The sequence below is a fragment of the Leptonotus elevatus genome, chromosome 10 (assembly GCF_054856555.1).
Source record: "Leptonotus elevatus isolate MCC_2025b chromosome 10, RoL_Lele_1.0, whole genome shotgun sequence".
Taxonomy (NCBI): Eukaryota; Metazoa; Chordata; class Actinopteri; order Syngnathiformes; family Syngnathidae; genus Leptonotus; species Leptonotus elevatus.
This window is the reverse complement of record NC_141248.1, coordinates 14,542,697-14,561,877: the sequence shown is the minus strand read 5'-3', so window position 1 is coordinate 14,561,877 and position 19,181 is coordinate 14,542,697. Positions and strand designations below refer to the sequence as shown.

Genomic DNA, 19,181 nt, shown 5'->3' with positions numbered 1-19,181 from the left:
GGAGGTCGGTCGGTCGGAGAGTAGGCGTGGCCTCCTCCATTTTAAAGCACAATGAAGGCTGAGGTGGTTCGGCCCGGTCCCTCCCCCTTCCCTTTTTTTGCCACGTGGTTTGTTCCAGCCCAGTATTTAAATCCGGTTGCTTCAAGTCGGTGCTGTTTATGCTCTACAAACCGGCGAAATCCAGGAAGCAGCTGAGAGGCACGCAGGGAAAAAGAGAAAGAGAGCGAGAGGGGCTCAAGTCTGAAAAGAGTGGGGGGAGCCAACTCAACACCATACTGACAGCACAACAGGAGAAGCCAAAAGGAAAAAAGAAGGGACATTGTGCGATCCTGGCGCGAGAGCAGCTTATGTTGTAGGACGGAGAATATCCCATCTCTCCTCTGCGCTCGTTCTCTTATTTGCTGTCATTCTGTGTCGTGTACCGGGCCAGCGGGGGAGGGTACATCGACTGTCCCAGGCCTAGTTACATGTCCCAGCATCCCGCAGGAGCGCAGAGCAGGCCACTGCGACAGTAACTGTGAAAGCAGAAGGAGGTATTGTAACTTACACTCATTCATAATTTCTTAACGCGAATACTGTTCTACAAGTTTCAGCATCTTCTTTACGGTCGACACCGAAGGTTCTTATCGTTCAAGGAATGTTACACAAGCCCCAGATGAGGTGTTGGGAAACTCTTGTTGGGGTGTAATAATGCTGACAGCCTGTTTTCCTTCTGGGGAAGGACATATGGAAGAGGCGGCTGCGTCATGCGTTTGCTCGGCTGCTCTGTTGCTATGATGCTGATCTTAGCAAAGCTTGATGGGCTTGAGTTTATTGCAGTGGGTGGACGTTCGGGGCATCTGCGATGGTGCTGTACTTTAACCCCCACCCCCCAGTGGCTTGATTAGTTCCGAGCATAATGAGCTGCACACATGCTGCAAGACTGTGCAGTCAGACAGTCATTGCCATTAGGGAGAAGAGACACATTAGTGTTTTTGAGGGCCAGTGTTTTCGTGTGAGCAGCTGGTGATTTAGTGTTATGTGATGGTGTATGATAGACTGTGGTCTACTGTTTCCTCATAGAGGCCGTGACAAGGTTTCCTGTCAAACTCCTCTGACGGTAAACAAAATGCCATCCTACCTACTAACAAATCCAGTTTGCCAACAAGAGTTACATATGGCAAACGTCCATTTGTTCACCTGCAAGAACATTTTCAAGACGAGGACCTAAAGTGGAGGTTTATTCTCATCTTTGGTTGCTAAAGGAGCATCTGTGTTTTTCTTTGGCCTCTAAGGGAAGAAAGTGAAATCTCTAAAGGGAAAAAATACAATCATAAAATTCGGCTTTACACGATCAGGATTTTTGGGCCAATCAGGGAATGGGAAAAAATTATAATATGATGGTGCAATAATATATCTATTTAACTCATTCACTGCCATAAATTCATTAAAAAAAAGATTATTAAAAATTATGGGCAAGGGGCGATTAAATGTTTTTAACTTCACTAGTTAACTCACGATTAATCACAAATTCTATATGTTCTAAATGTACAATAAAAAAATTATAGGTTTTCATACTCTTGTTAACAAAAGTGGGGGAATTTTTTTTTAACTAATAGAAATGTTCAAATGAATTTTTGACGTTCATAGCCGTCAACGGCAGTAAATGAGTAAAATAAAAATAAAATATTAAAAATTCGTGGCGATTAAAGTTTTTAATTGTAATTAATCGCATGACGCCACTAGTTAACTCGGGATTAGTCACAAATTTTATGTACAATAAAAAAAATCTAGATTTTCAACAAAAGTGGGGGAAAAAATTAAACTAATACAAATAGTTAAAATAAAATTTGACGTTTATAGCCGTCAATGGCAGTTAATGAGTTAAACAAGTTTTCTGTTTACACTCGACTGCCACCATTTGTAGGGTATTGGGATTGGCCCGGCCCACGAATAGTGAAAAACAATGTATAATTGAGGCCAATTAAAATGCATTGAAAAAAAATACATTAATAACGAAGCCCCCCAAATTATTCCAAAACACAGATAAAAATTAAATACTGTATAACATTTTATGTCTTATTCCACTGATCCGATAAATGGTGTCTGTTTTAAATTGAACAGTATGAATTTTCACTGTATATTAAACATTCGGGCTGAGTATCGATTAAAATTTCCCCAATCGATTTGATTTCAATTCACAAAAGTTCTGTTTGATTCGATTTTGCTTTGTTCGATTTAATTCACTTCAATCCGATATTGATTAATTAGGGAGAATCAAATCTTCCTAAATATCAAGGACATGATAAAAAAAAATCCACCAACATTCAATTCTAAATTATATTTTGCAGTGGCAGTAACTGGTTAAATGATTAAGTTTATTAATGGAAGTGGCATGTTTTATAATCACTTACAGTAAGTGTTACACAAACATTGACATCAGCAAGGATGAGATGAAAATATTTTCATAATTCAATGATTGTAAATATAAATAAAAAATATCTGAATTGTCTAAAAGTGCAAAAAGTTAGGTATTTTATAATAATTAATATATAATATAATATGTAATGTAAGAAAATACTTTTAAATTCATGTGAACAGTAAATTTCAAGAAAAGAGTAAAATACAAACAAAATTTGGCCTTAAAATTATTTTTTTCTTTTCATGGGAAAAGGAGATATTAAAATCGATTGATTGTTTCATGAATCGAAATCAGGCTCGAAAAGGAAAGTGATTCAATATTTATTTTAATCTTTTTTTAAACCCAGGCCTTTTAAGTATTTAAGTAAAATCCTTGATCCTTGAACCTGTCCCCTAAATCGTCATCCAAATTTAACTTTACATTTTCATTTTCCTATGCCTCACCCTACTTCATGGGTTCCTGAAAATTCGTCAAAATAATATGCATGACAATAGTTTTTACATAAGTAATCATGACAAGTTATGTAATGCATATTTGAATGCAATGGTAGAACAGGACACGTGACAATGTAGGCGTGTGCCAATAAATAACACGCGTTAACCCGCACATGTGGATAAAAACATTGTTGTCATGCTTTTTATTCTTGGCTTTTTGTGTCACTAATTGGTTGCATAGCTGACAAAATGCCGTGGGCTCTCGTGTCCTAGCATGACTCCGTCTGCCTCGTTGTGTACTCTGGGGTTAAAGGCCGCTGGCGACGCATGGATGAGATCCACGCAGATGCAGCACTGCAACGCTCTCTGTACGTCGCTTGTTCTTCTCGAAATTACCGTTGAGCAAAATGTCACATCTTTGATAACCGTTGATTGAATCAGTAGCCATAAGCCAATCACAACTTGAGCGCAAATGGAGAGAAGTGTAAGACTTCCTGTAGCGGAAGCTCACTATTTCTCTGCAGTGGCTAACCCTATATAATCGTTTTATGGCATATTTAGTAGAGGTGGGAATCTTTGAATGTCTCACGATTCGATTCCAATTTTTGGGTATGCGATTCTATTCAGAATCGATTTTCGATCAAGAACGATTTTTGATTCAAAATGATTTGATTGACACTGATTTTTGCTTCAATTTATAGATGTTCAAGGAATCGTAATGATCTACTCCAGTCTGACTCGCTAATGCTAATTAGCGCGCTACTCGTGGCACTTTTATCACTCAAAAGAACGGCTTCACGCTGCAAAAAAACAACTTTTATTGGAATAACTTGATCGTGACTTTTAACCTTCTACTCTCTAATGTGGCTACAACTTAACAGTGTATCAGACCGCGTGGAACTACACTGCTCCTCAGTGGCCAAATTGGGTACAACGTGAACAGCGCTCCCAATAAAGTAACACACAAACAAAGGGAAGACAGTATAAAATAATTTAAATAAAATAGATTTTGGGACATTTAAAATCGATTCTGAATCCTACTAAACGAGGATCGCGATTCTTATGAGAATCAATTTTTTTTTTTTTTTTTTTTTTTTGGCACACCCCTAATATTTAGGCTGAACAATGTGTGAGAAATACCGCAATTTGAAGTATGTTGAGGCCATACATTGCCAGTCAAAAGATTGACTGTAGTGTAGGTAAACAAGTTCATGTTGAGAACTAGTTTTTACCGCAACTAACTTTGCTTTTGTTGGACTCGTAAAATGTCTGAAACTGGGCGACAGGGCCTTTAGGCTTGAACATTACGAGGGGTATGATTGGGCAGAGCAGAAAGTTTTTCAAAAATATACTCACACAAACAACATTTTTGAGGTGAGGAGCTTTCTCGACCCCCTAGCAACACGTTCACACGTCGACCAAAGAAATGCCTCTATTGGGACTTCGCTAGGGTTCTAGCAAGAGGAGGAAATGAAAACAGTCAAGTCGTTTGGACCACTCTGTCGAGACGCCCCAAGCTAAACCGATGCCAAGATGTGTTGTTTACAGACCAGGCGACGTCTTTGTCCGCACAGAACTTGTCAACGCAAGCATTGAAAAGCATCAAACTTAGATTGCGATTTGGAAGGCAGTCATTGTTTATGACTGCGAAAACAAGTTTGTGTTTTTCTCATAGGGCGCCTGTTGCTGGGATGGACGTGTCCCCCTGGTGCAGTCACATGATGTGACAGATAAATAGTTTCAGGGTTGCTAGATTAAGAGGCATCTGTGGCGGACACGCCGGGGGATTACTGCATGCTAAACTGAGGAGGACTCTGCGGGTGTTGACATGTTTTACGGCGTCACTGTCCTCGGCTCATCTCTTCGCTTATAGTGAGCGAACGCATCCATTTCATAGGCTACTTTCCAAGTTCATGACTGAGGACGGAATCTACTTCTGAGACGAGCTTTCTTTGAAGCGTTGGTTTCTAGGGTGTTCACTAGTTTTCTTCCATTTTGTTGGCTTTGGTCTGGAGTGGACGCCGCCATCTGTTTGCGGCAGGTCGAGTCGACGGAAAACTCCTCTGTCATCCTCAGGTGCTTGTACAGCCCAATCCTATTGAGTTGGGTACTTGTTTGTTTTTTTTCCAGTGTGGCCCTAGTGTGAGTAACATTTAGGACCCTTCAAATGGCTTTCCATGCAATATTGTAGTGGTTCTTAACCCTTTTAAAAGGCTTATTTTGTCGCTGCTATTGTGTCGGCCTTCAGGTCGGGCTGATGATGGCCGTTAAGTGCTCGGTGGCTGTTGTTCTCCTAATATAGAGGGTTTTTTTGTTCATGTTTTGACTAGGGCTGTCAAAATTAAAGTGAGAACTCTGGAGATTCATTTAAATTCTTTAAAGCGTTGCAAAAAGGAACTCTGTTTTATTTACTTCCTGTTGCGGCAAACTTAGCCACTGACGCGAAGACAGACAAACACGGATTATAAGTAGTTTGGTTTTCAGTTTGACTTGACACTTGTTGGACAAATCTCAATAATTTGTGCACTTTACAAAGCCAACATTTCAAATAACATATTAGTTGTACTTCTTTGGTGTATCATCTCAGAGCGAAATACCCCGCTCAAGTTCTCGCCACGCAAATCGACCCTTTTGAAGTGCGCTGCTTGTGAGCACCTGGAAGCGAGAAGTTCTGATTGTTTCGATGAGGAAAAAAAAAAAGATGGCCTGTAGAGCTGATTCCATTTTGATGGTTTTGTTTAACGGTTGTATATTATAGAAGTATTCTATTCAAGGATCAAAGAAAGCGATTAGAACAATCTTTGATGATAAATATACTTTTCGTTTTTTGATTTAACATGAAATCTGAGATTTTACTCAAGTAAATATCTGTTACAGGCTTTGAAAAAAAATTAGAAGCAGAAGTTGAAAAATGTGATTAATCGCAATTAATTATACAAAATTGTGAGATTAATTAACTCATTCACTGCCATTGACGGCTATAAACGTCAACAATTCATTTGAACTATTTCTATTAGTTTAACATTTTTTCCCACTTTTGTTAACAAAAGTATGAAAGCCTAGAATTTTTTTTATTGTACATTTAGAACAGATATGAAATTTGTGATTAATCGCGAGTTAACTAGTGAAGTCAGGCGATTAATTACAATTAACAATTGTAACCGCCCCTTGCCCCTTATTTTTAATAATCTTCTTTTTTTTTAATGAATTTATGGCAGTGAATGAGTTAATTATTTAGTTGATCTCTTGACAGCTGAATTTCTGACTAAATACCTGCAATATTTCCAAGTCCAATATTTTATACAGCGGAAAAAAACGAGACTTAAATTTTTGCTTACTAAAAGAACACGTCACCATCACACACACTGGAATGTTGGGTCGACCACACGTTTACCCTTTTCTATTTGTGTCCAAAATTGCGCAGTTGTTTGTTTTGTCGGCTGTTGACTTTAAGCACAATGTCTCCCGTTTCAGCTGTTTCAACTTCAGACCGAAGTGATTCAAATGATTGATGTCATTGTTTGGGATTTAGCCATGGTCTGGAACACCCCACATATGGCCCATGTGTATCGCCACCACATTAGTGTGCGCAGTTTTATTTACCCTGGCTGACTCAAACATTGGACACGCAACTTGCGCATTCTCACGTGATCCAGCAAAATAGCTCCAGACATCAAAATCCTGCCTCTACATAAACAATAATCCTTTGGCGCTTGTATGTATGTAATCAATAATTTAACAATAACAAACGAGGTTTAGCACTGGCTGTTTAAAAGCACTCTATCCCGCCCCCTCTACTGTAATCAGTGACAAGTGAATCTGGTTTGCCTGCAGATCTGTGCGGTGTATCTGGGTCCAAACCTCTCAGGCCCCAACGTTCCCTCCCAGGCACCCCTGTTTCTTTGAAGAACTTCCCGGTTGACCTGCGCACCTCCATGGAAGAGAAGTACAAAGAAATTGCAGAGGTGAGTTCATTTATGGCTGTGTGCATTCTTTTTTTTTATGATGGGAATAAACTTATAGAATCACAGGCCAAAAGTTGTAATTACGATACGGTTTAATTTATTTGAGAATAATGTCTTCATAAATTATGAAGGATGTTTTAACACAGCTCACAAATACTCAATTTTAAATAAATAAGTCCGTATATGTGGATTTAAATTTATTTTTCTATTACAATAATAAAGTCAGAATAGTATGAGAAGTCCTCATTTGCAAGAATAAAGTTGTAATTTGCAAGTTTAGTGTGGATTGAAAAAGTAAAGGTTTCAAAAACAGACCGGCTGTGAAGGAAATTCTAAGCAGGGCACAATATGATTGGCTGAAGAGGGGGCAAGATGAAAGAGACTGCAAACATGGATGCCTTTTTGCTCTGTTAATTAATGCGCTTTGTTTAATAACAAAAAAAAAATTAAAACACTTTTAAATGGTGCCAGCGGTACTAGTTACCCCGTAGGACAACATGAGTAGCCCACGGGTGTGTTCTAAAAATAGCTCACCAGTGATGGGACACTTGTGACTTTTTAAGAATTAAAACAGAAGAAGAATGTTAAAGGGATACGTGACTCATTGAGCCATTTTCAACAGTAAAATTAATGAATTTTATAACTTCATTATTTTTCATGTACAATTAATACCTTTTAAAAAAAAAAATTTTTTTCAATTGAAGATGAAATCACCTGTGCTGAGGAAGTAGGTAACGACCAATCATGGCTCAGTTTGCTGACCCAACCCAGAAAACAGGTGAGCCGTGATTGGATGTTACCTACTCAGTCGACAGCAATTGGAAAATAAATTGACGTTATCAAATTAATTCTGGATAAAATATAAACTTTTTACTGCTGAAAATGGCTCAATGAGTCAAATGTCCTTTTAACATATATTCATTTATTTATTGAAAATTACTATACTAAATATTAATTATTTATATATATATATATATATATATATATATATATATATATATATAATCTAGTAACAATTATAACAACACATGCCATATGTGTACCTCTTTAAAACACATTTTACGCTGTTGCTGATAATATACCAGTGAAAAAGCAGAAACTACCAGACTGTTAGATTTTTTTTTAATGGTCATTTTGAAATCACAACATTATGCTCGTAATATTGCGAAATTCTGCATCTAGATGACACTTGAGCTTCTTGAACTTACCCAGATCTTAGCCTCTCTGCAACATTGACCTTGCCAATGATTAATGATTTGGCCTTGGCAGAGGTCTTCTTCCTTCTTGTTTGTTTTTACTCTGCAACATGTTGACGCCTGCGTTTTTGATGCTGCCCCCAGGAGCTGTTCACACGCAGCATGGCAGAAAGTGAGATGCGCAGCGCCCCCTATGAGTTCCCAGAGGACAGCCCCATCGAGCAGCTGGAAGAGCGCCGGCACCGTCTCGAGAGGCAGATCAGTCAGGACATTAAGTGAGGAACTTCAAGCACGCGTACTAACGCTGCATATTGCATTCTTCGATATAGCACACAATGTTTTGGCTTTCACTTGTGCTTACTCGCTTGGACACACACACACACACACACACACACACACACACACACACACACACACACACACACACACACACACACACACACACACACACACACACACACACACACACACACACACACACACACACACACAAAGCTAAACTCTAAAACCAAGTCTTGACCCTGAAAAAGAGGTCTTGAGTTGTGAGGACTGGCCAAAATGTCCTCAATCTGTTGGTTAAAGACGTATTTTGGTCTTCACAATGTAGTATGTACAAGCACACCCACACACCCACACACACACACAGGTTTGTTTTACTATCTTTGTGGGGCCATCTCATTGACATAATGCATTTACTAGCCCCTTCCCCTAACCCCAACCATCAAAAATGATTGCCTACCTCTATTCCTTACCCTAACCTCAACCATAACCCAATTCAAACCTAAACTCGAAAACCAAGTCTTAACCCTCAAAATGAAGTCTAAACTTGTGGGGCCCACATGGACGGGTGGGCACCTCCTGTGAAATCCTAGAATGTTGGCCCCACTATGTTACAAAAACAAGACCACACACAACATAAGGAGACAGGTTGGCGCTATGTGCATCACTAATCTGATGATTTGGGTGATCATGTCTCTGACAATCACTTTGATTACGTAAATGCTTTAGGCAGCTTGTGTGTGTGCGCGTGTGTGTGTGTAGCGCATACGCCATTGTTCACTCTGTTAGTGTGCTTAACCTCTAATTTGTCCCTTGCCGCCGTCCCTTTTTCACGCTTCCCTGCGCTGCCGCCTCTCACGCCAAGGCTTGAACCCGAGATCTTGGTCCGTGCCAAACAGGACTTCATGAAAATCGACAGTGCCACGGACCTTGAGTGAGTGTGCGCTGCTTCCCCTTTGTGATTTGCTCTTCGATTTCAATGCATCAGGGAGTCCTGACCAATGCGGTTCGCGTGTGACGAGAGATCATCCAATTTCACGTATTTGTGCTGAAAATGATTATTTACCGAAGTATTTAATGGACACTACCAGAGATTAATTTAGCAATGTTCCTATGTTTATGCAGTGGTATGAAACTCCACTGACTTGATTTTAAACTCACAACTGCCCTTTCTGCCACTATTAAGGTTAATGAAGGAGAAGAGCGTTGATGCCGTTGATAATGGCATTGAGGAGCGGGAAATGCCAATGGTGAGGGAGTATCAGCGGGTTTCAATATCTGGAGAGGAAAAATGCGGGGTGAGGAAGTGGTTTTTTTTAGAGAGGAAAAAAACAAAACAAAATAGTACTGTAATTCTGAAGATGTTATCCCGCTACCCCTCCTCTCCTCAATCTTGATTTCAAATCTCCTCAGGTGCCCTTCACTGATCTGGTTGATGCTGCCAAGTGTGTGGTGAAGGCGTTGTTCATTCGAGAGAAGTACATCAACAGGTCTTTGCAGTCCTTTTGCAAGACCACGGCTCACGCCTTGCAGGACCTTGGCTTGAAGCCGCTGGACTTGGGAATCTATGACAAATTCCCCGAGACTCCCGTCGATGCTGGTAACGCATGCATTCACTAACTGTGACAGGGAGGTAATATTGGGCCTAGCTTTGATTGCGCCGTGGGAATCGGTTTGATATGCTTGTGGAATGTCATTCATGGTGAGGGGATAGTCAAGATGCCGTTTTGTTTTCATCACATATCACAATGATTTTTAATGATGTTAGGGTCTCAGGTTCTGCGTGGTGTCAAAGTGTGCTGTGTACTGTGTAATCAACTCTCATGGATTTTGGCATTTCATTCTGAAATATCTGTGCCATCATGGGACAAATTTGCTCATTCAGACTTGTAGTCATCTGACCTAATTTCTTTTTGCCTTATCTGGTCTCATCAGACCACATGAGTCTTAATGTTTTTGTTCCAGAGTCCATTCTTTATGCTCCATAGCAAATTGAAGCTGTTTCCCCCGTTAGCTTCGCTGATGTTTTTTTTTTCTTTAGAATATGATGAATTTTCTTTGAACATGCTCAGATTTATTGCATTTATTTATTTGTAATTTATTTTTAGATTTTTTTTAAATTTTGTTATTTTTCCCAGGATTTTTTCTCAATTTCCCACGTTTTTTTGTAGAAAATGTATATTGAATATGCATCAGTATTTAAAAAAAATATTTTTTTAAGTTTGTAAAAAAATACAAATAAAAAATCCCCCCAAATGAACATAAATAAATTTGAATCTCCTTAAGCAATTTTTTCCCCCAAAAAATTTCGGGTTTTGTTTAAAAAATTTATTTTTTATTTTTGAATCCCTCAAAATTAGGGATGGGGGATGGCGGAAATGTATTAAGATGCCCTGATTTAATAAATAAATGTTGCCTTCATATGTTAATAATAAAGCTTGTTTCTCATTATAATTGAGTGCAAGCATTGCAAAAAATCCATAATTCCTCCAAGACAAGCAAGGCAAAACGAGCACTGATGTTTTTTTCCCTTTAGGCTACACCACCCTGTGTGTGACGCAAAAGGAGAGAGATCCCAAAATAAGTCATGTTGTTTTTACATGATTAGATCACTTGAATGAGACATTTTGACAAGCAAGTTCTGTGCTACGGTTTTGAACACAGCATCTGAGATGACGCAACTTCTCCATTTATTTATTTATTTATTTATTTATTTTTTTTTTTGCACAGATGCCCCCGTCCACCCACCCGTTTCTGAGACACACCCTTACGACAATCTGGACCCTAAAAGTCTTCCTTCAGATACGGAATACGGTTGCAAGATGATAGATGGGATAATGCATGTTTATACCAAGAAGACCACCATGGACGAGTATGTGTCTTTTGTATGGGCAAATATACTTCAACAGTGCTTATGTAATCTAACATTTACCATCATATCTGTGTTTTCAGAAGTACGCTATTAGACCTGTCTTATCCTGACCTGAAAGAATATATAGCAGACATGAATGTAATGATGGCCCTCATCATTAACGGCCCCGTGTAAGTATTAGTACATTTATTTATTTTTTTGTTCGGGTTAATTGACAGCTTTAGGCTTTTCATACCTAGTGGTATGTAAACCTATGAGCACAACTGTAAATTCATTCTAGCAGAGGTGATCCACATTCTGGGTGACAATCTACATATTGGTGACTTCAAAATGTCCAAATAATCTATAATTATTGTAAAAATGTAGAATTGTTAAAATATGCATTTAGTTATTGTAGTATAGTAGTATTTTGACAAGTTTATTTTTCTCTTTTTTTTTTCACAATATGTAATCACCGAGTGTATTTTGTAATGATATTTCTATATAATAAACTGTATGAAATAAAATATAGATATTTTATGTAATTTATATTAACTAATTCACTGCCATAAATTCATTAAAAAAAAAAAGATGATTACAAATTAGGGGCAAGAGGCGATTAAATGTTTTCAATTGTAATTAATCACATGACTTCACTAGTTAACTCACGATTAATCACAAATTCTATATGTTCTAAATGTACAATATAAAAATTCTAGGTTTTCATACTCTTGTTGACAAAAGTGGAAAAAATGTTAAACTAATAGAAATAGTTCAAATTAATTTTTGACGTTTATAGCCATCAACGGTAGAGAAAGTAAATATTATTAAAGAGCGTCAGGCTAAAGTTTTTAATCGCATTACTTCACTAGTTAACTCGCGATTAATCACAATAGAAATAGTTCAAATGAATTGTTGACGTTTATAGGCGTCAATGGCAGTTAATGAGTTAAGTGACTCAACTATAGTTAATACAATTCAGTTACTTACTTAAGTTTAACTTTTAATCACACAAATATGCCACAAATATGGTTCCTTGCCCTTTGAAGGACTACCAAGCTCTACCATGTGATTGTCTCTTGCCATCTATTTTAACTTTTTTCCTCCCCATATGTTCTAACAGGAAATCCTTTTGCTACCGGCGCCTCCAATATTTAAGCTCTAAATATCAAATGCACATCCTCCTAAATGAGATGAAGGAGCTGGCAGCACAGAAGAAAGTTCCTCATAGAGACTTTTACAACATACGCAAAGTAAGATCCATCAAAACGATGCTCATTGCTGGCTAAACAACAATAACCAAACTTTAACTAAATGACTGATGCTTTGCTGTAATTTATGGATTGTCATTTGAATATTGAAATCATTAAATGTGCGACTGCAGGTAGACACGCACATACACGCGTCTTCCTGCATGAACCAGAAGCACCTGCTGCGCTTCATCAAGAGGGCCATGAAAAAATACCCCGGGGAGATTGTTCACATTGAGCGCGGCCGGGGTCAGACCCTCAAGGAGGTGTTCGAGACGATGAACCTGACGGCTTTCGACTTGAGCGTGGACACGCTTGACATGCATGCGGTGAGGAATCGGAACGAGGAGGAGCAATTATCAAGCCGTGTGAGGAAATAATAATAAACTGGACTCTTTTTTTTTCTTCTTTTTTTTCCCCCCTGGTTTTTGTTTTTTACAGGATCGAAACACATTCCATCGCTTTGACAAGTTCAACGCCAAATACAACCCCATCGGAGAATCCATCCTCAGAGAGATATTCATCAAAACTGACAATCACGTTGAGGGGAAATACTTTGCACACATAGTCAAGGTGTGCAAAAAGCATCTTGCTGCCTCATTTGCTAATCAGAACATGCGTTCAGTCCCATCGGCTTTTAAGACTTTAAATTTGAACATGCTATCAACAAGCCGCTTACAAGAATAAGCCCTGATTTTGTTTGCGCAGGAGGTTATGTTTGACCTCGAGGAGAGCAAGTACCAGAACTCGGAGCTGCGGCTCTCCATCTACGGCCGCTCCAGAGACGAATGGGAAAAGCTGGCCAAGTGGGCTGTCAAACATCGGGTGTATTCCGATAATGTGCGCTGGCTCATCCAGGTGCCCCGACTTTTGTAAGTAACACTTGAATTACGGAAGAACCCATTTACAATTGGTCTGGCTTATTTCTATTAAAGTGGAACATTTTGTTGGTGATACACATTAAGCTTGACTGAGGTCTGCCCAGCCTCAGCCTTTTTTTTTTTAAACAAATTCCTACAATAATCCCCCCCACAGTGACGTGTATCACACAAAGAAGCAACTGGCTAATTTCCAGGAGATGCTGGAGAACATCTTCCTGCCGCTTTTTGAAGTCACCATCAACCCTCAAAGTCATCCTGAGCTGCATCTCTTCCTGGAGCACGTAAGCGCCCATTCCACATTTATAGTTGCGATTCGAACCTGTCCGGACTAAATGCCGCGGGGCGTTCCTTACATACAGGTGGTGGGCTTCGACAGCGTGGATGACGAGTCCAAACCTGAGCACCACATTTTCAATCTGGACAGCCCTCTGCCAGCCAACTGGAGAGAGGAAGACAACCCGCCCTACTCCTACTACCTCTACTACACCTACGCCAACATGACCGTGCTCAACCACCTGCGCAGGTGACGTTCTGCCCACATCATGCAATGAAGAACATCAACAACATTTCAACTATATCATTTTCCAAATCTGTCTAAAACAGGAGGCGAGGCTTTCATACCTTTGTGCTGCGACCCCACTGTGGGGAGGCCGGTCCAATCCACCACCTGGTGTCTGGCTTCATGCTGTCAGAGAACATCTCCCATGGTCTGCTGCTTAGAAAGGTTGGTACCACACCCGTCTTATCCATACACTGGTATGTGGAATTTATCCCTTGCTGTAAATGGAGGTTCACTGTACCAATTAATCTGTCAAAACGGGGGGTTTGCAACCTGTGGCTCTTTTAGTCCCTCTCGTTTAGGATCTCTACTTTTTACATGTATATATATATATATATTTTTAGATAAAATATTCTTTAAATGAATTGATTTACATTTACATTACATGTACAAAAAGGAAGATGAAAAGCAAAACATTACCTTTTTTTTTCTTTTTTTTCTATTTTGTATATGCACGTATGTGTGTGTGTGTGTGTGTGCATGTGAGTGTGTACTCATTAGTTCACCTAAAACCTATTTAAAATAAATGAAATCCAGCACCGACCAGATATTACCATATACATGAAATTGCCAGAAATGTCAAAGATTTGAATTTAAAAAAAGCTGCCTTTTTATATATATATATATTTATTTATTTATTTTTTTAAATCAAATTACAGCATAAAACAAAAATTATTGCCTTTTTTTTCCTCTTTCTGTTCTAAAGTTAAACAACAACTATTGGACAAAGTATTGTTAACCAGTCAAATGTTATTAGTATTTTGGGGGATATCTGTTGGGCTCTACTACACGCTTCTCACCCAAAGACATTTTTAATTAGTGAAGCAAAGTGTAAGACTCACTCTCACTTCCATTAACAAATGTATTTGCTGTTTTCCCCTCAGGCACCTGTGCTGCAGTATTTATACTACCTGGCCCAGATCGGCATCGCCATGTCCCCTCTGAGCAACAACAGCCTGTTCCTGAGCTACCACCGCAATCCGCTGCCGGAGTACCTGTCAAGAGGCCTCGTGATATCCCTGTCCACGGACGACCCCCTCCAGTTCCACTTCACCAAGGTCAGCGTGAGGACCCGCCCCAATGAATACGCTTTGTGTAATTGTTGGTCAGGAGTAACAAGAAGCGTGTGTCCAGGAGCCTCTCATGGAGGAGTACAGCATTGCGACTCAAGTGTGGAAGTTAAGTTCCTGTGACATGTGCGAGCTGGCGAGAAACAGTGTTCTTATGAGCGGCTTTTCACACAAGGTAAGCTATTTTCTTGATTTTAAGCAAGTCATGTTTTTTTTACACTTATCTGTACAGTACATGCCAATACAAAAAGCCATGTACGCCCGAAGTAGGAGATAGTCTTGTATTTCTTTTAATACGTGCAAAGTATGTGCTCTTAATATATATATATTTTTTGATAATACATTATTCAATGATCCACTATCCTAACCCGAAATAATCACATATTGTTATTTTTATTCTCATCGCAGAGGGCTTTCTTGCATAAAAATAGCCATTCAAAGGCGGCACAAAATTACAGAGCATTAAACTAACATTAAGTGCAAGAACTCATCTTGTGCATTTTTTTTCTCATACAAAAATCCACTCATTCAAAATGTTAATATTATTGAGGTACTGTTTGTCCTGCATATCACTCAAAATCTGCACAATTTTTTTTGACTTAGCTGTTTAAGACCCATTGTAAATGCAACTAAGCACTAAGTATTCCATCTAGTGGTGAATAATGATATTACAACTTAAAACTACAGTCGACTCCCTGTTCAGCACCCATGGATTTGAATATATCTAGATTTATTGTTGTTGTTAATAATAATAATAATATGTATTCATTTTCATTATATATATATATATATATATATATATTTATTTATTTATTCCCCCCCCCCCCATTTCTTCCAGTTGTCGTGGAAATTTCGTTTTTTTTAAAAGATTTTTGGGTGGTTTGTTACCAATAAATATTCCTCAAAAATTACAAACAATTTTTCATCAAATTCAAAGTCAAAGTCATTGTTTTTTTAAGACTTAATTTGGTTTGTTAAAAAATCCCCCAAAATATAAATAAATAAATGTTTTGCTTTGGGGGAGAAACAAAATAAGGGGCTTACTAGATTGGTCGCGGTCTGAATTAAATAAATGCTGCCTAAAGTTTGTTACTCATTATAATGCAGTCAATTATTGCAAAAAAAATCCATAATTCCTCCATTGCGTCAAGACAAAACAAGCACACAGTTGAAGCGCAATCAAATCGTGTACGACTATCATGTGACGACCCCACTCTTGTTGTGTCTCCAGGCCAAAAGCTACTGGCTGGGCCCCAGCTATTACAAAGAGGGCCCCGTGAGCAACGACATCCGCCGCACCAACCTCCCCGACATCCGGGTGGCGTACCGCAGCGAGACGCTCTCCGAGGAGTTGCAGCTCATCACGCATGCCGTGCGCACCGAGGAGCTGGAGACCATCAGAGAGGAGGACTCGCTGTGCATGGGCCCCCTGCCCGGGTGCCGCTGAGCTTCCCCAGTAAAAAAAAACAAAAAAAAAAACACACCAGCCGTCATCCATGACACCCGAGGTTGTCGTAAGGAACTAGTCCCGCCTGCGCACTTCAAACCCACATTTTGACCATTAACCGGCATCGTGAAGGTCAGCCGGGGTTTTGACATCCATCCATTTATCCATCCATCCATCCACTCATCCATCCATCCATGCTACTCACTGTGATGCATCATAGTCAATAGTCTCGTATGTTCTCCATGAATGTCGGACACACTGCACAAACGTTTGCAGCCCAAAAGCACAGCGACAAGCCCGATTCTTATTCCTTTGCGCTTCTGGCAGAATTCTGCAAAGTAAACATTCCATTAAGAGAGAGAAAGAGAATGAAGGCCTACTTGTATTCTCGTGGGACTTGAACCAGAAATAAAATAAGCATCCGAGCAGGAGGAGAGTTTCTTTACCTCACTGTGGCCATGAAGAGCGCTCCGTCCGCACTCATTCCTCATTGGGCTGAAATCTTTTTCAAAAAGATTGTTCCTTTGCATGCATCGCACTGTACGTATGCACCAAATGTTCACAGTGCCTTGTTCATTCTTCTTCATGCAGCATTATCTGCATCTAGAATTGATCGTTCAGATGAGTGGAACTGAAGCCACCTGGCGGCATGCACCCAACTGAAGGAGATTTTTTTTTTTTTTTTTTTTGCACGCATGCCTGCATGTTGATTCAACGACTGCTTTTTTACAGCGAGCTGTAACGTAAGGCAGCATGCCCACCAACCAGCTCGAGTTTGCATAGACATACACTCACTTTGGGCTCACATTCTTAAGTCATTTTTGTCCTAACAGCATTTCTAAGTGAACCCCCAAACTTTTGAATGTTATGTTTAGTATTTCTATCAGCTCACTGACCTTATATGGGCACACCATGCTGGGTCATGGTAATATAGACTTGGCACTTGTAGCGACAATACTTGTCTCACCTCGTGGAATGACCTATAACCTCGATGATGTCATTCTGGCCACCAAGCATGTATTTAAAGGATTCAATAGCAAGTACGGTGGTGCCTTGAGATACGAGTGACCTGGCTTTTTTTTTTTTTTTTTTTTTTTTTTTTTAGAGCTTTGCCTTAAGCCCACTTGGCTTAATGCTCACAGACGATGCAAAATGACAGAGATGGGGTAACAAATAGCATCTATGTGGTGGCGTTATAACACTTAAAGCAACAGATGCAGCTCCTGTAGATAATACAACAATGCTCACACTTTTTTCTTTTTTTTGTAATCCTCTGTGAAGAACACGTCACACACTCAAGGAACCTCAATAATCATGCACAAACTGTTATTTCTACATGGTCCTATATTATATTACATCCATATAGATTTACTTAGCTTCCTTATTAAAGGGTTGGGGGGTGGGGGGGGCTGAAACTGATTTTATGGTATTTTCATCCACTTCAATAGAGAAAGATGATTTGAGATACAAGAGTTTTGACTTACAAGCATGGCATTAACTATTTAAACTCGTATCTCAAGGCACCACTGTACAATGGTCCCCACTATTCGCAAAGGATAGGGACCAAGCCCTGACCTGCAAGTATTTGGTACCCCTGTTAAAAAGGTTTGTAATTGTCTGTCAATACCACAAGATGGCAACAAAGCACTACTATTCTATTACAAAAAAAAACCTTACTTAATTTAACGTAGGTGGTATTGTGACCCGTTTTGGGCTTTTTGATGGTTCTGACCAGGCTATTTCAAAATAAAATGCCACTCACACGGGTTTGAAGTATACATGTAGTTCCTTGGCACCAGGTTGCCACATGATGGCGCCAAAGCAATACTTATAGATGAGATATCATGTTGGCCAGAGCACAAAAGTGAGTGAATTTGCGAATGCTTCAATAAACAAGCACACCACATCAGACTGCAGGGAAGTTAATTCAATGTCCCTCTGAAAGTTTTAATCAAAAGCGGTCATTATTGTCGTCGCAGAGGCAAAGCTTTTCTTCACTTCATTTCTCGCTATTTTGTTATGTTGCTGCTACGCTAAGCTAATGAGATGCACTGCAGGTGTGTTGTGAATGTGCCGCTAAGTGCGAGACTGTTGGCCTTATATACAATTACAAAGTATTTTTAAAAGGGTACATTTGATTATTATTTGTATTATTAGTCATATTAATCTGATTCTGTTGATGTTTAACATAATTGTTTTGCTGCTTGGTCATTGTTATTGCTTAACTAATTTTTATGTTGCTGTTTTTATTACGCATCTGATACAGTGAAAAACGGCCAAAGGTGACAAAGGTATCACCCTCGATTTACCAGTAGATGGCGCCATAGATGTATGGTCCAAAATTAGGCAACAATTAGTCAGTTGCAGATTTCACTGATTTTGTAGCTCAAAGGGAAACAAATGGATTCCATCCTTCCAATTAAATTGCTAATCTGGCCAGCAGTTGTTTTGTTTAAAGCAAAAATCGACATGGATTGATTTGTCAAGAGTCGAGACCATGTCAAAATACTAAATTGGTAGATTATTGTCTGATTTACACAGGATATACTGTGGATCACAATATAGCTCGTCCTACCTCACAAGGCCTAATCTTTTAGTTAATTTCTCATTACATGAATGACAGTTTTTCAAAAAGGTTTCTATGGTGTTAGTGATTGTTAATGGAGTGTCCCAATGCTTTTTTTTTCCTGCCTACTATCAGTCTGTAGTGAACTTATCAACACGCAACAAATTCGTAAATCTTTGAAGAGAGTTAACATGTTATGTCTGAGCAGTTAAAATAAAGCACGTTTCTCCATGATGTACTACTATGAGGCTGTGATTAGTTTTTATTTCTAGGTTTCTTCCT

The 19,181-nt window shown here is 39.2% G+C and overlaps 1 protein-coding gene across 7 annotated transcripts in view; it reads left to right on the top strand.

Moving 5' to 3' along the window:
- Positions 1 to 19,143, top strand: part of ampd2a (adenosine monophosphate deaminase 2a) — a 28,125-nt gene extending 8,982 nt beyond the window's left edge. For 5 of the 7 annotated variants that reach the window (XM_086086132.1, XM_086086133.1, XM_086086131.1 and 2 more), the window contains 17 exons: positions 6,670 to 6,800; positions 8,141 to 8,271; positions 9,141 to 9,209; positions 9,462 to 9,573; positions 9,689 to 9,875; positions 11,006 to 11,147; positions 11,228 to 11,317; positions 12,250 to 12,379; positions 12,511 to 12,705; positions 12,818 to 12,949; positions 13,085 to 13,248; positions 13,412 to 13,538; positions 13,617 to 13,780; positions 13,861 to 13,981; positions 14,701 to 14,874; positions 14,951 to 15,061; positions 16,118 to 19,143. In XM_086086132.1, the coding sequence (XP_085942258.1) occupies positions 6,670 to 6,800; positions 8,141 to 8,271; positions 9,141 to 9,209; positions 9,462 to 9,573; positions 9,689 to 9,875; positions 11,006 to 11,147; positions 11,228 to 11,317; positions 12,250 to 12,379; positions 12,511 to 12,705; positions 12,818 to 12,949; positions 13,085 to 13,248; positions 13,412 to 13,538; positions 13,617 to 13,780; positions 13,861 to 13,981; positions 14,701 to 14,874; positions 14,951 to 15,061; positions 16,118 to 16,333 (2,396 nt within the window). In that variant the 3' untranslated portion in view covers positions 16,334 to 19,143. Of the gene's footprint in view, positions 1 to 132; positions 534 to 6,669; positions 6,801 to 8,140; positions 8,272 to 9,140; positions 9,210 to 9,461; positions 9,574 to 9,688; positions 9,876 to 11,005; positions 11,148 to 11,227; positions 11,318 to 12,249; positions 12,380 to 12,510; positions 12,706 to 12,817; positions 12,950 to 13,084; positions 13,249 to 13,411; positions 13,539 to 13,616; positions 13,781 to 13,860; positions 13,982 to 14,700; positions 14,875 to 14,950; positions 15,062 to 16,117 lie in introns of those variants that run through there. The other 2 variants (XM_086086135.1, XM_086086130.1) reach the window with 2 other exon arrangements.
- Positions 19,144 to 19,181: the final 38 nt, after the last annotated feature.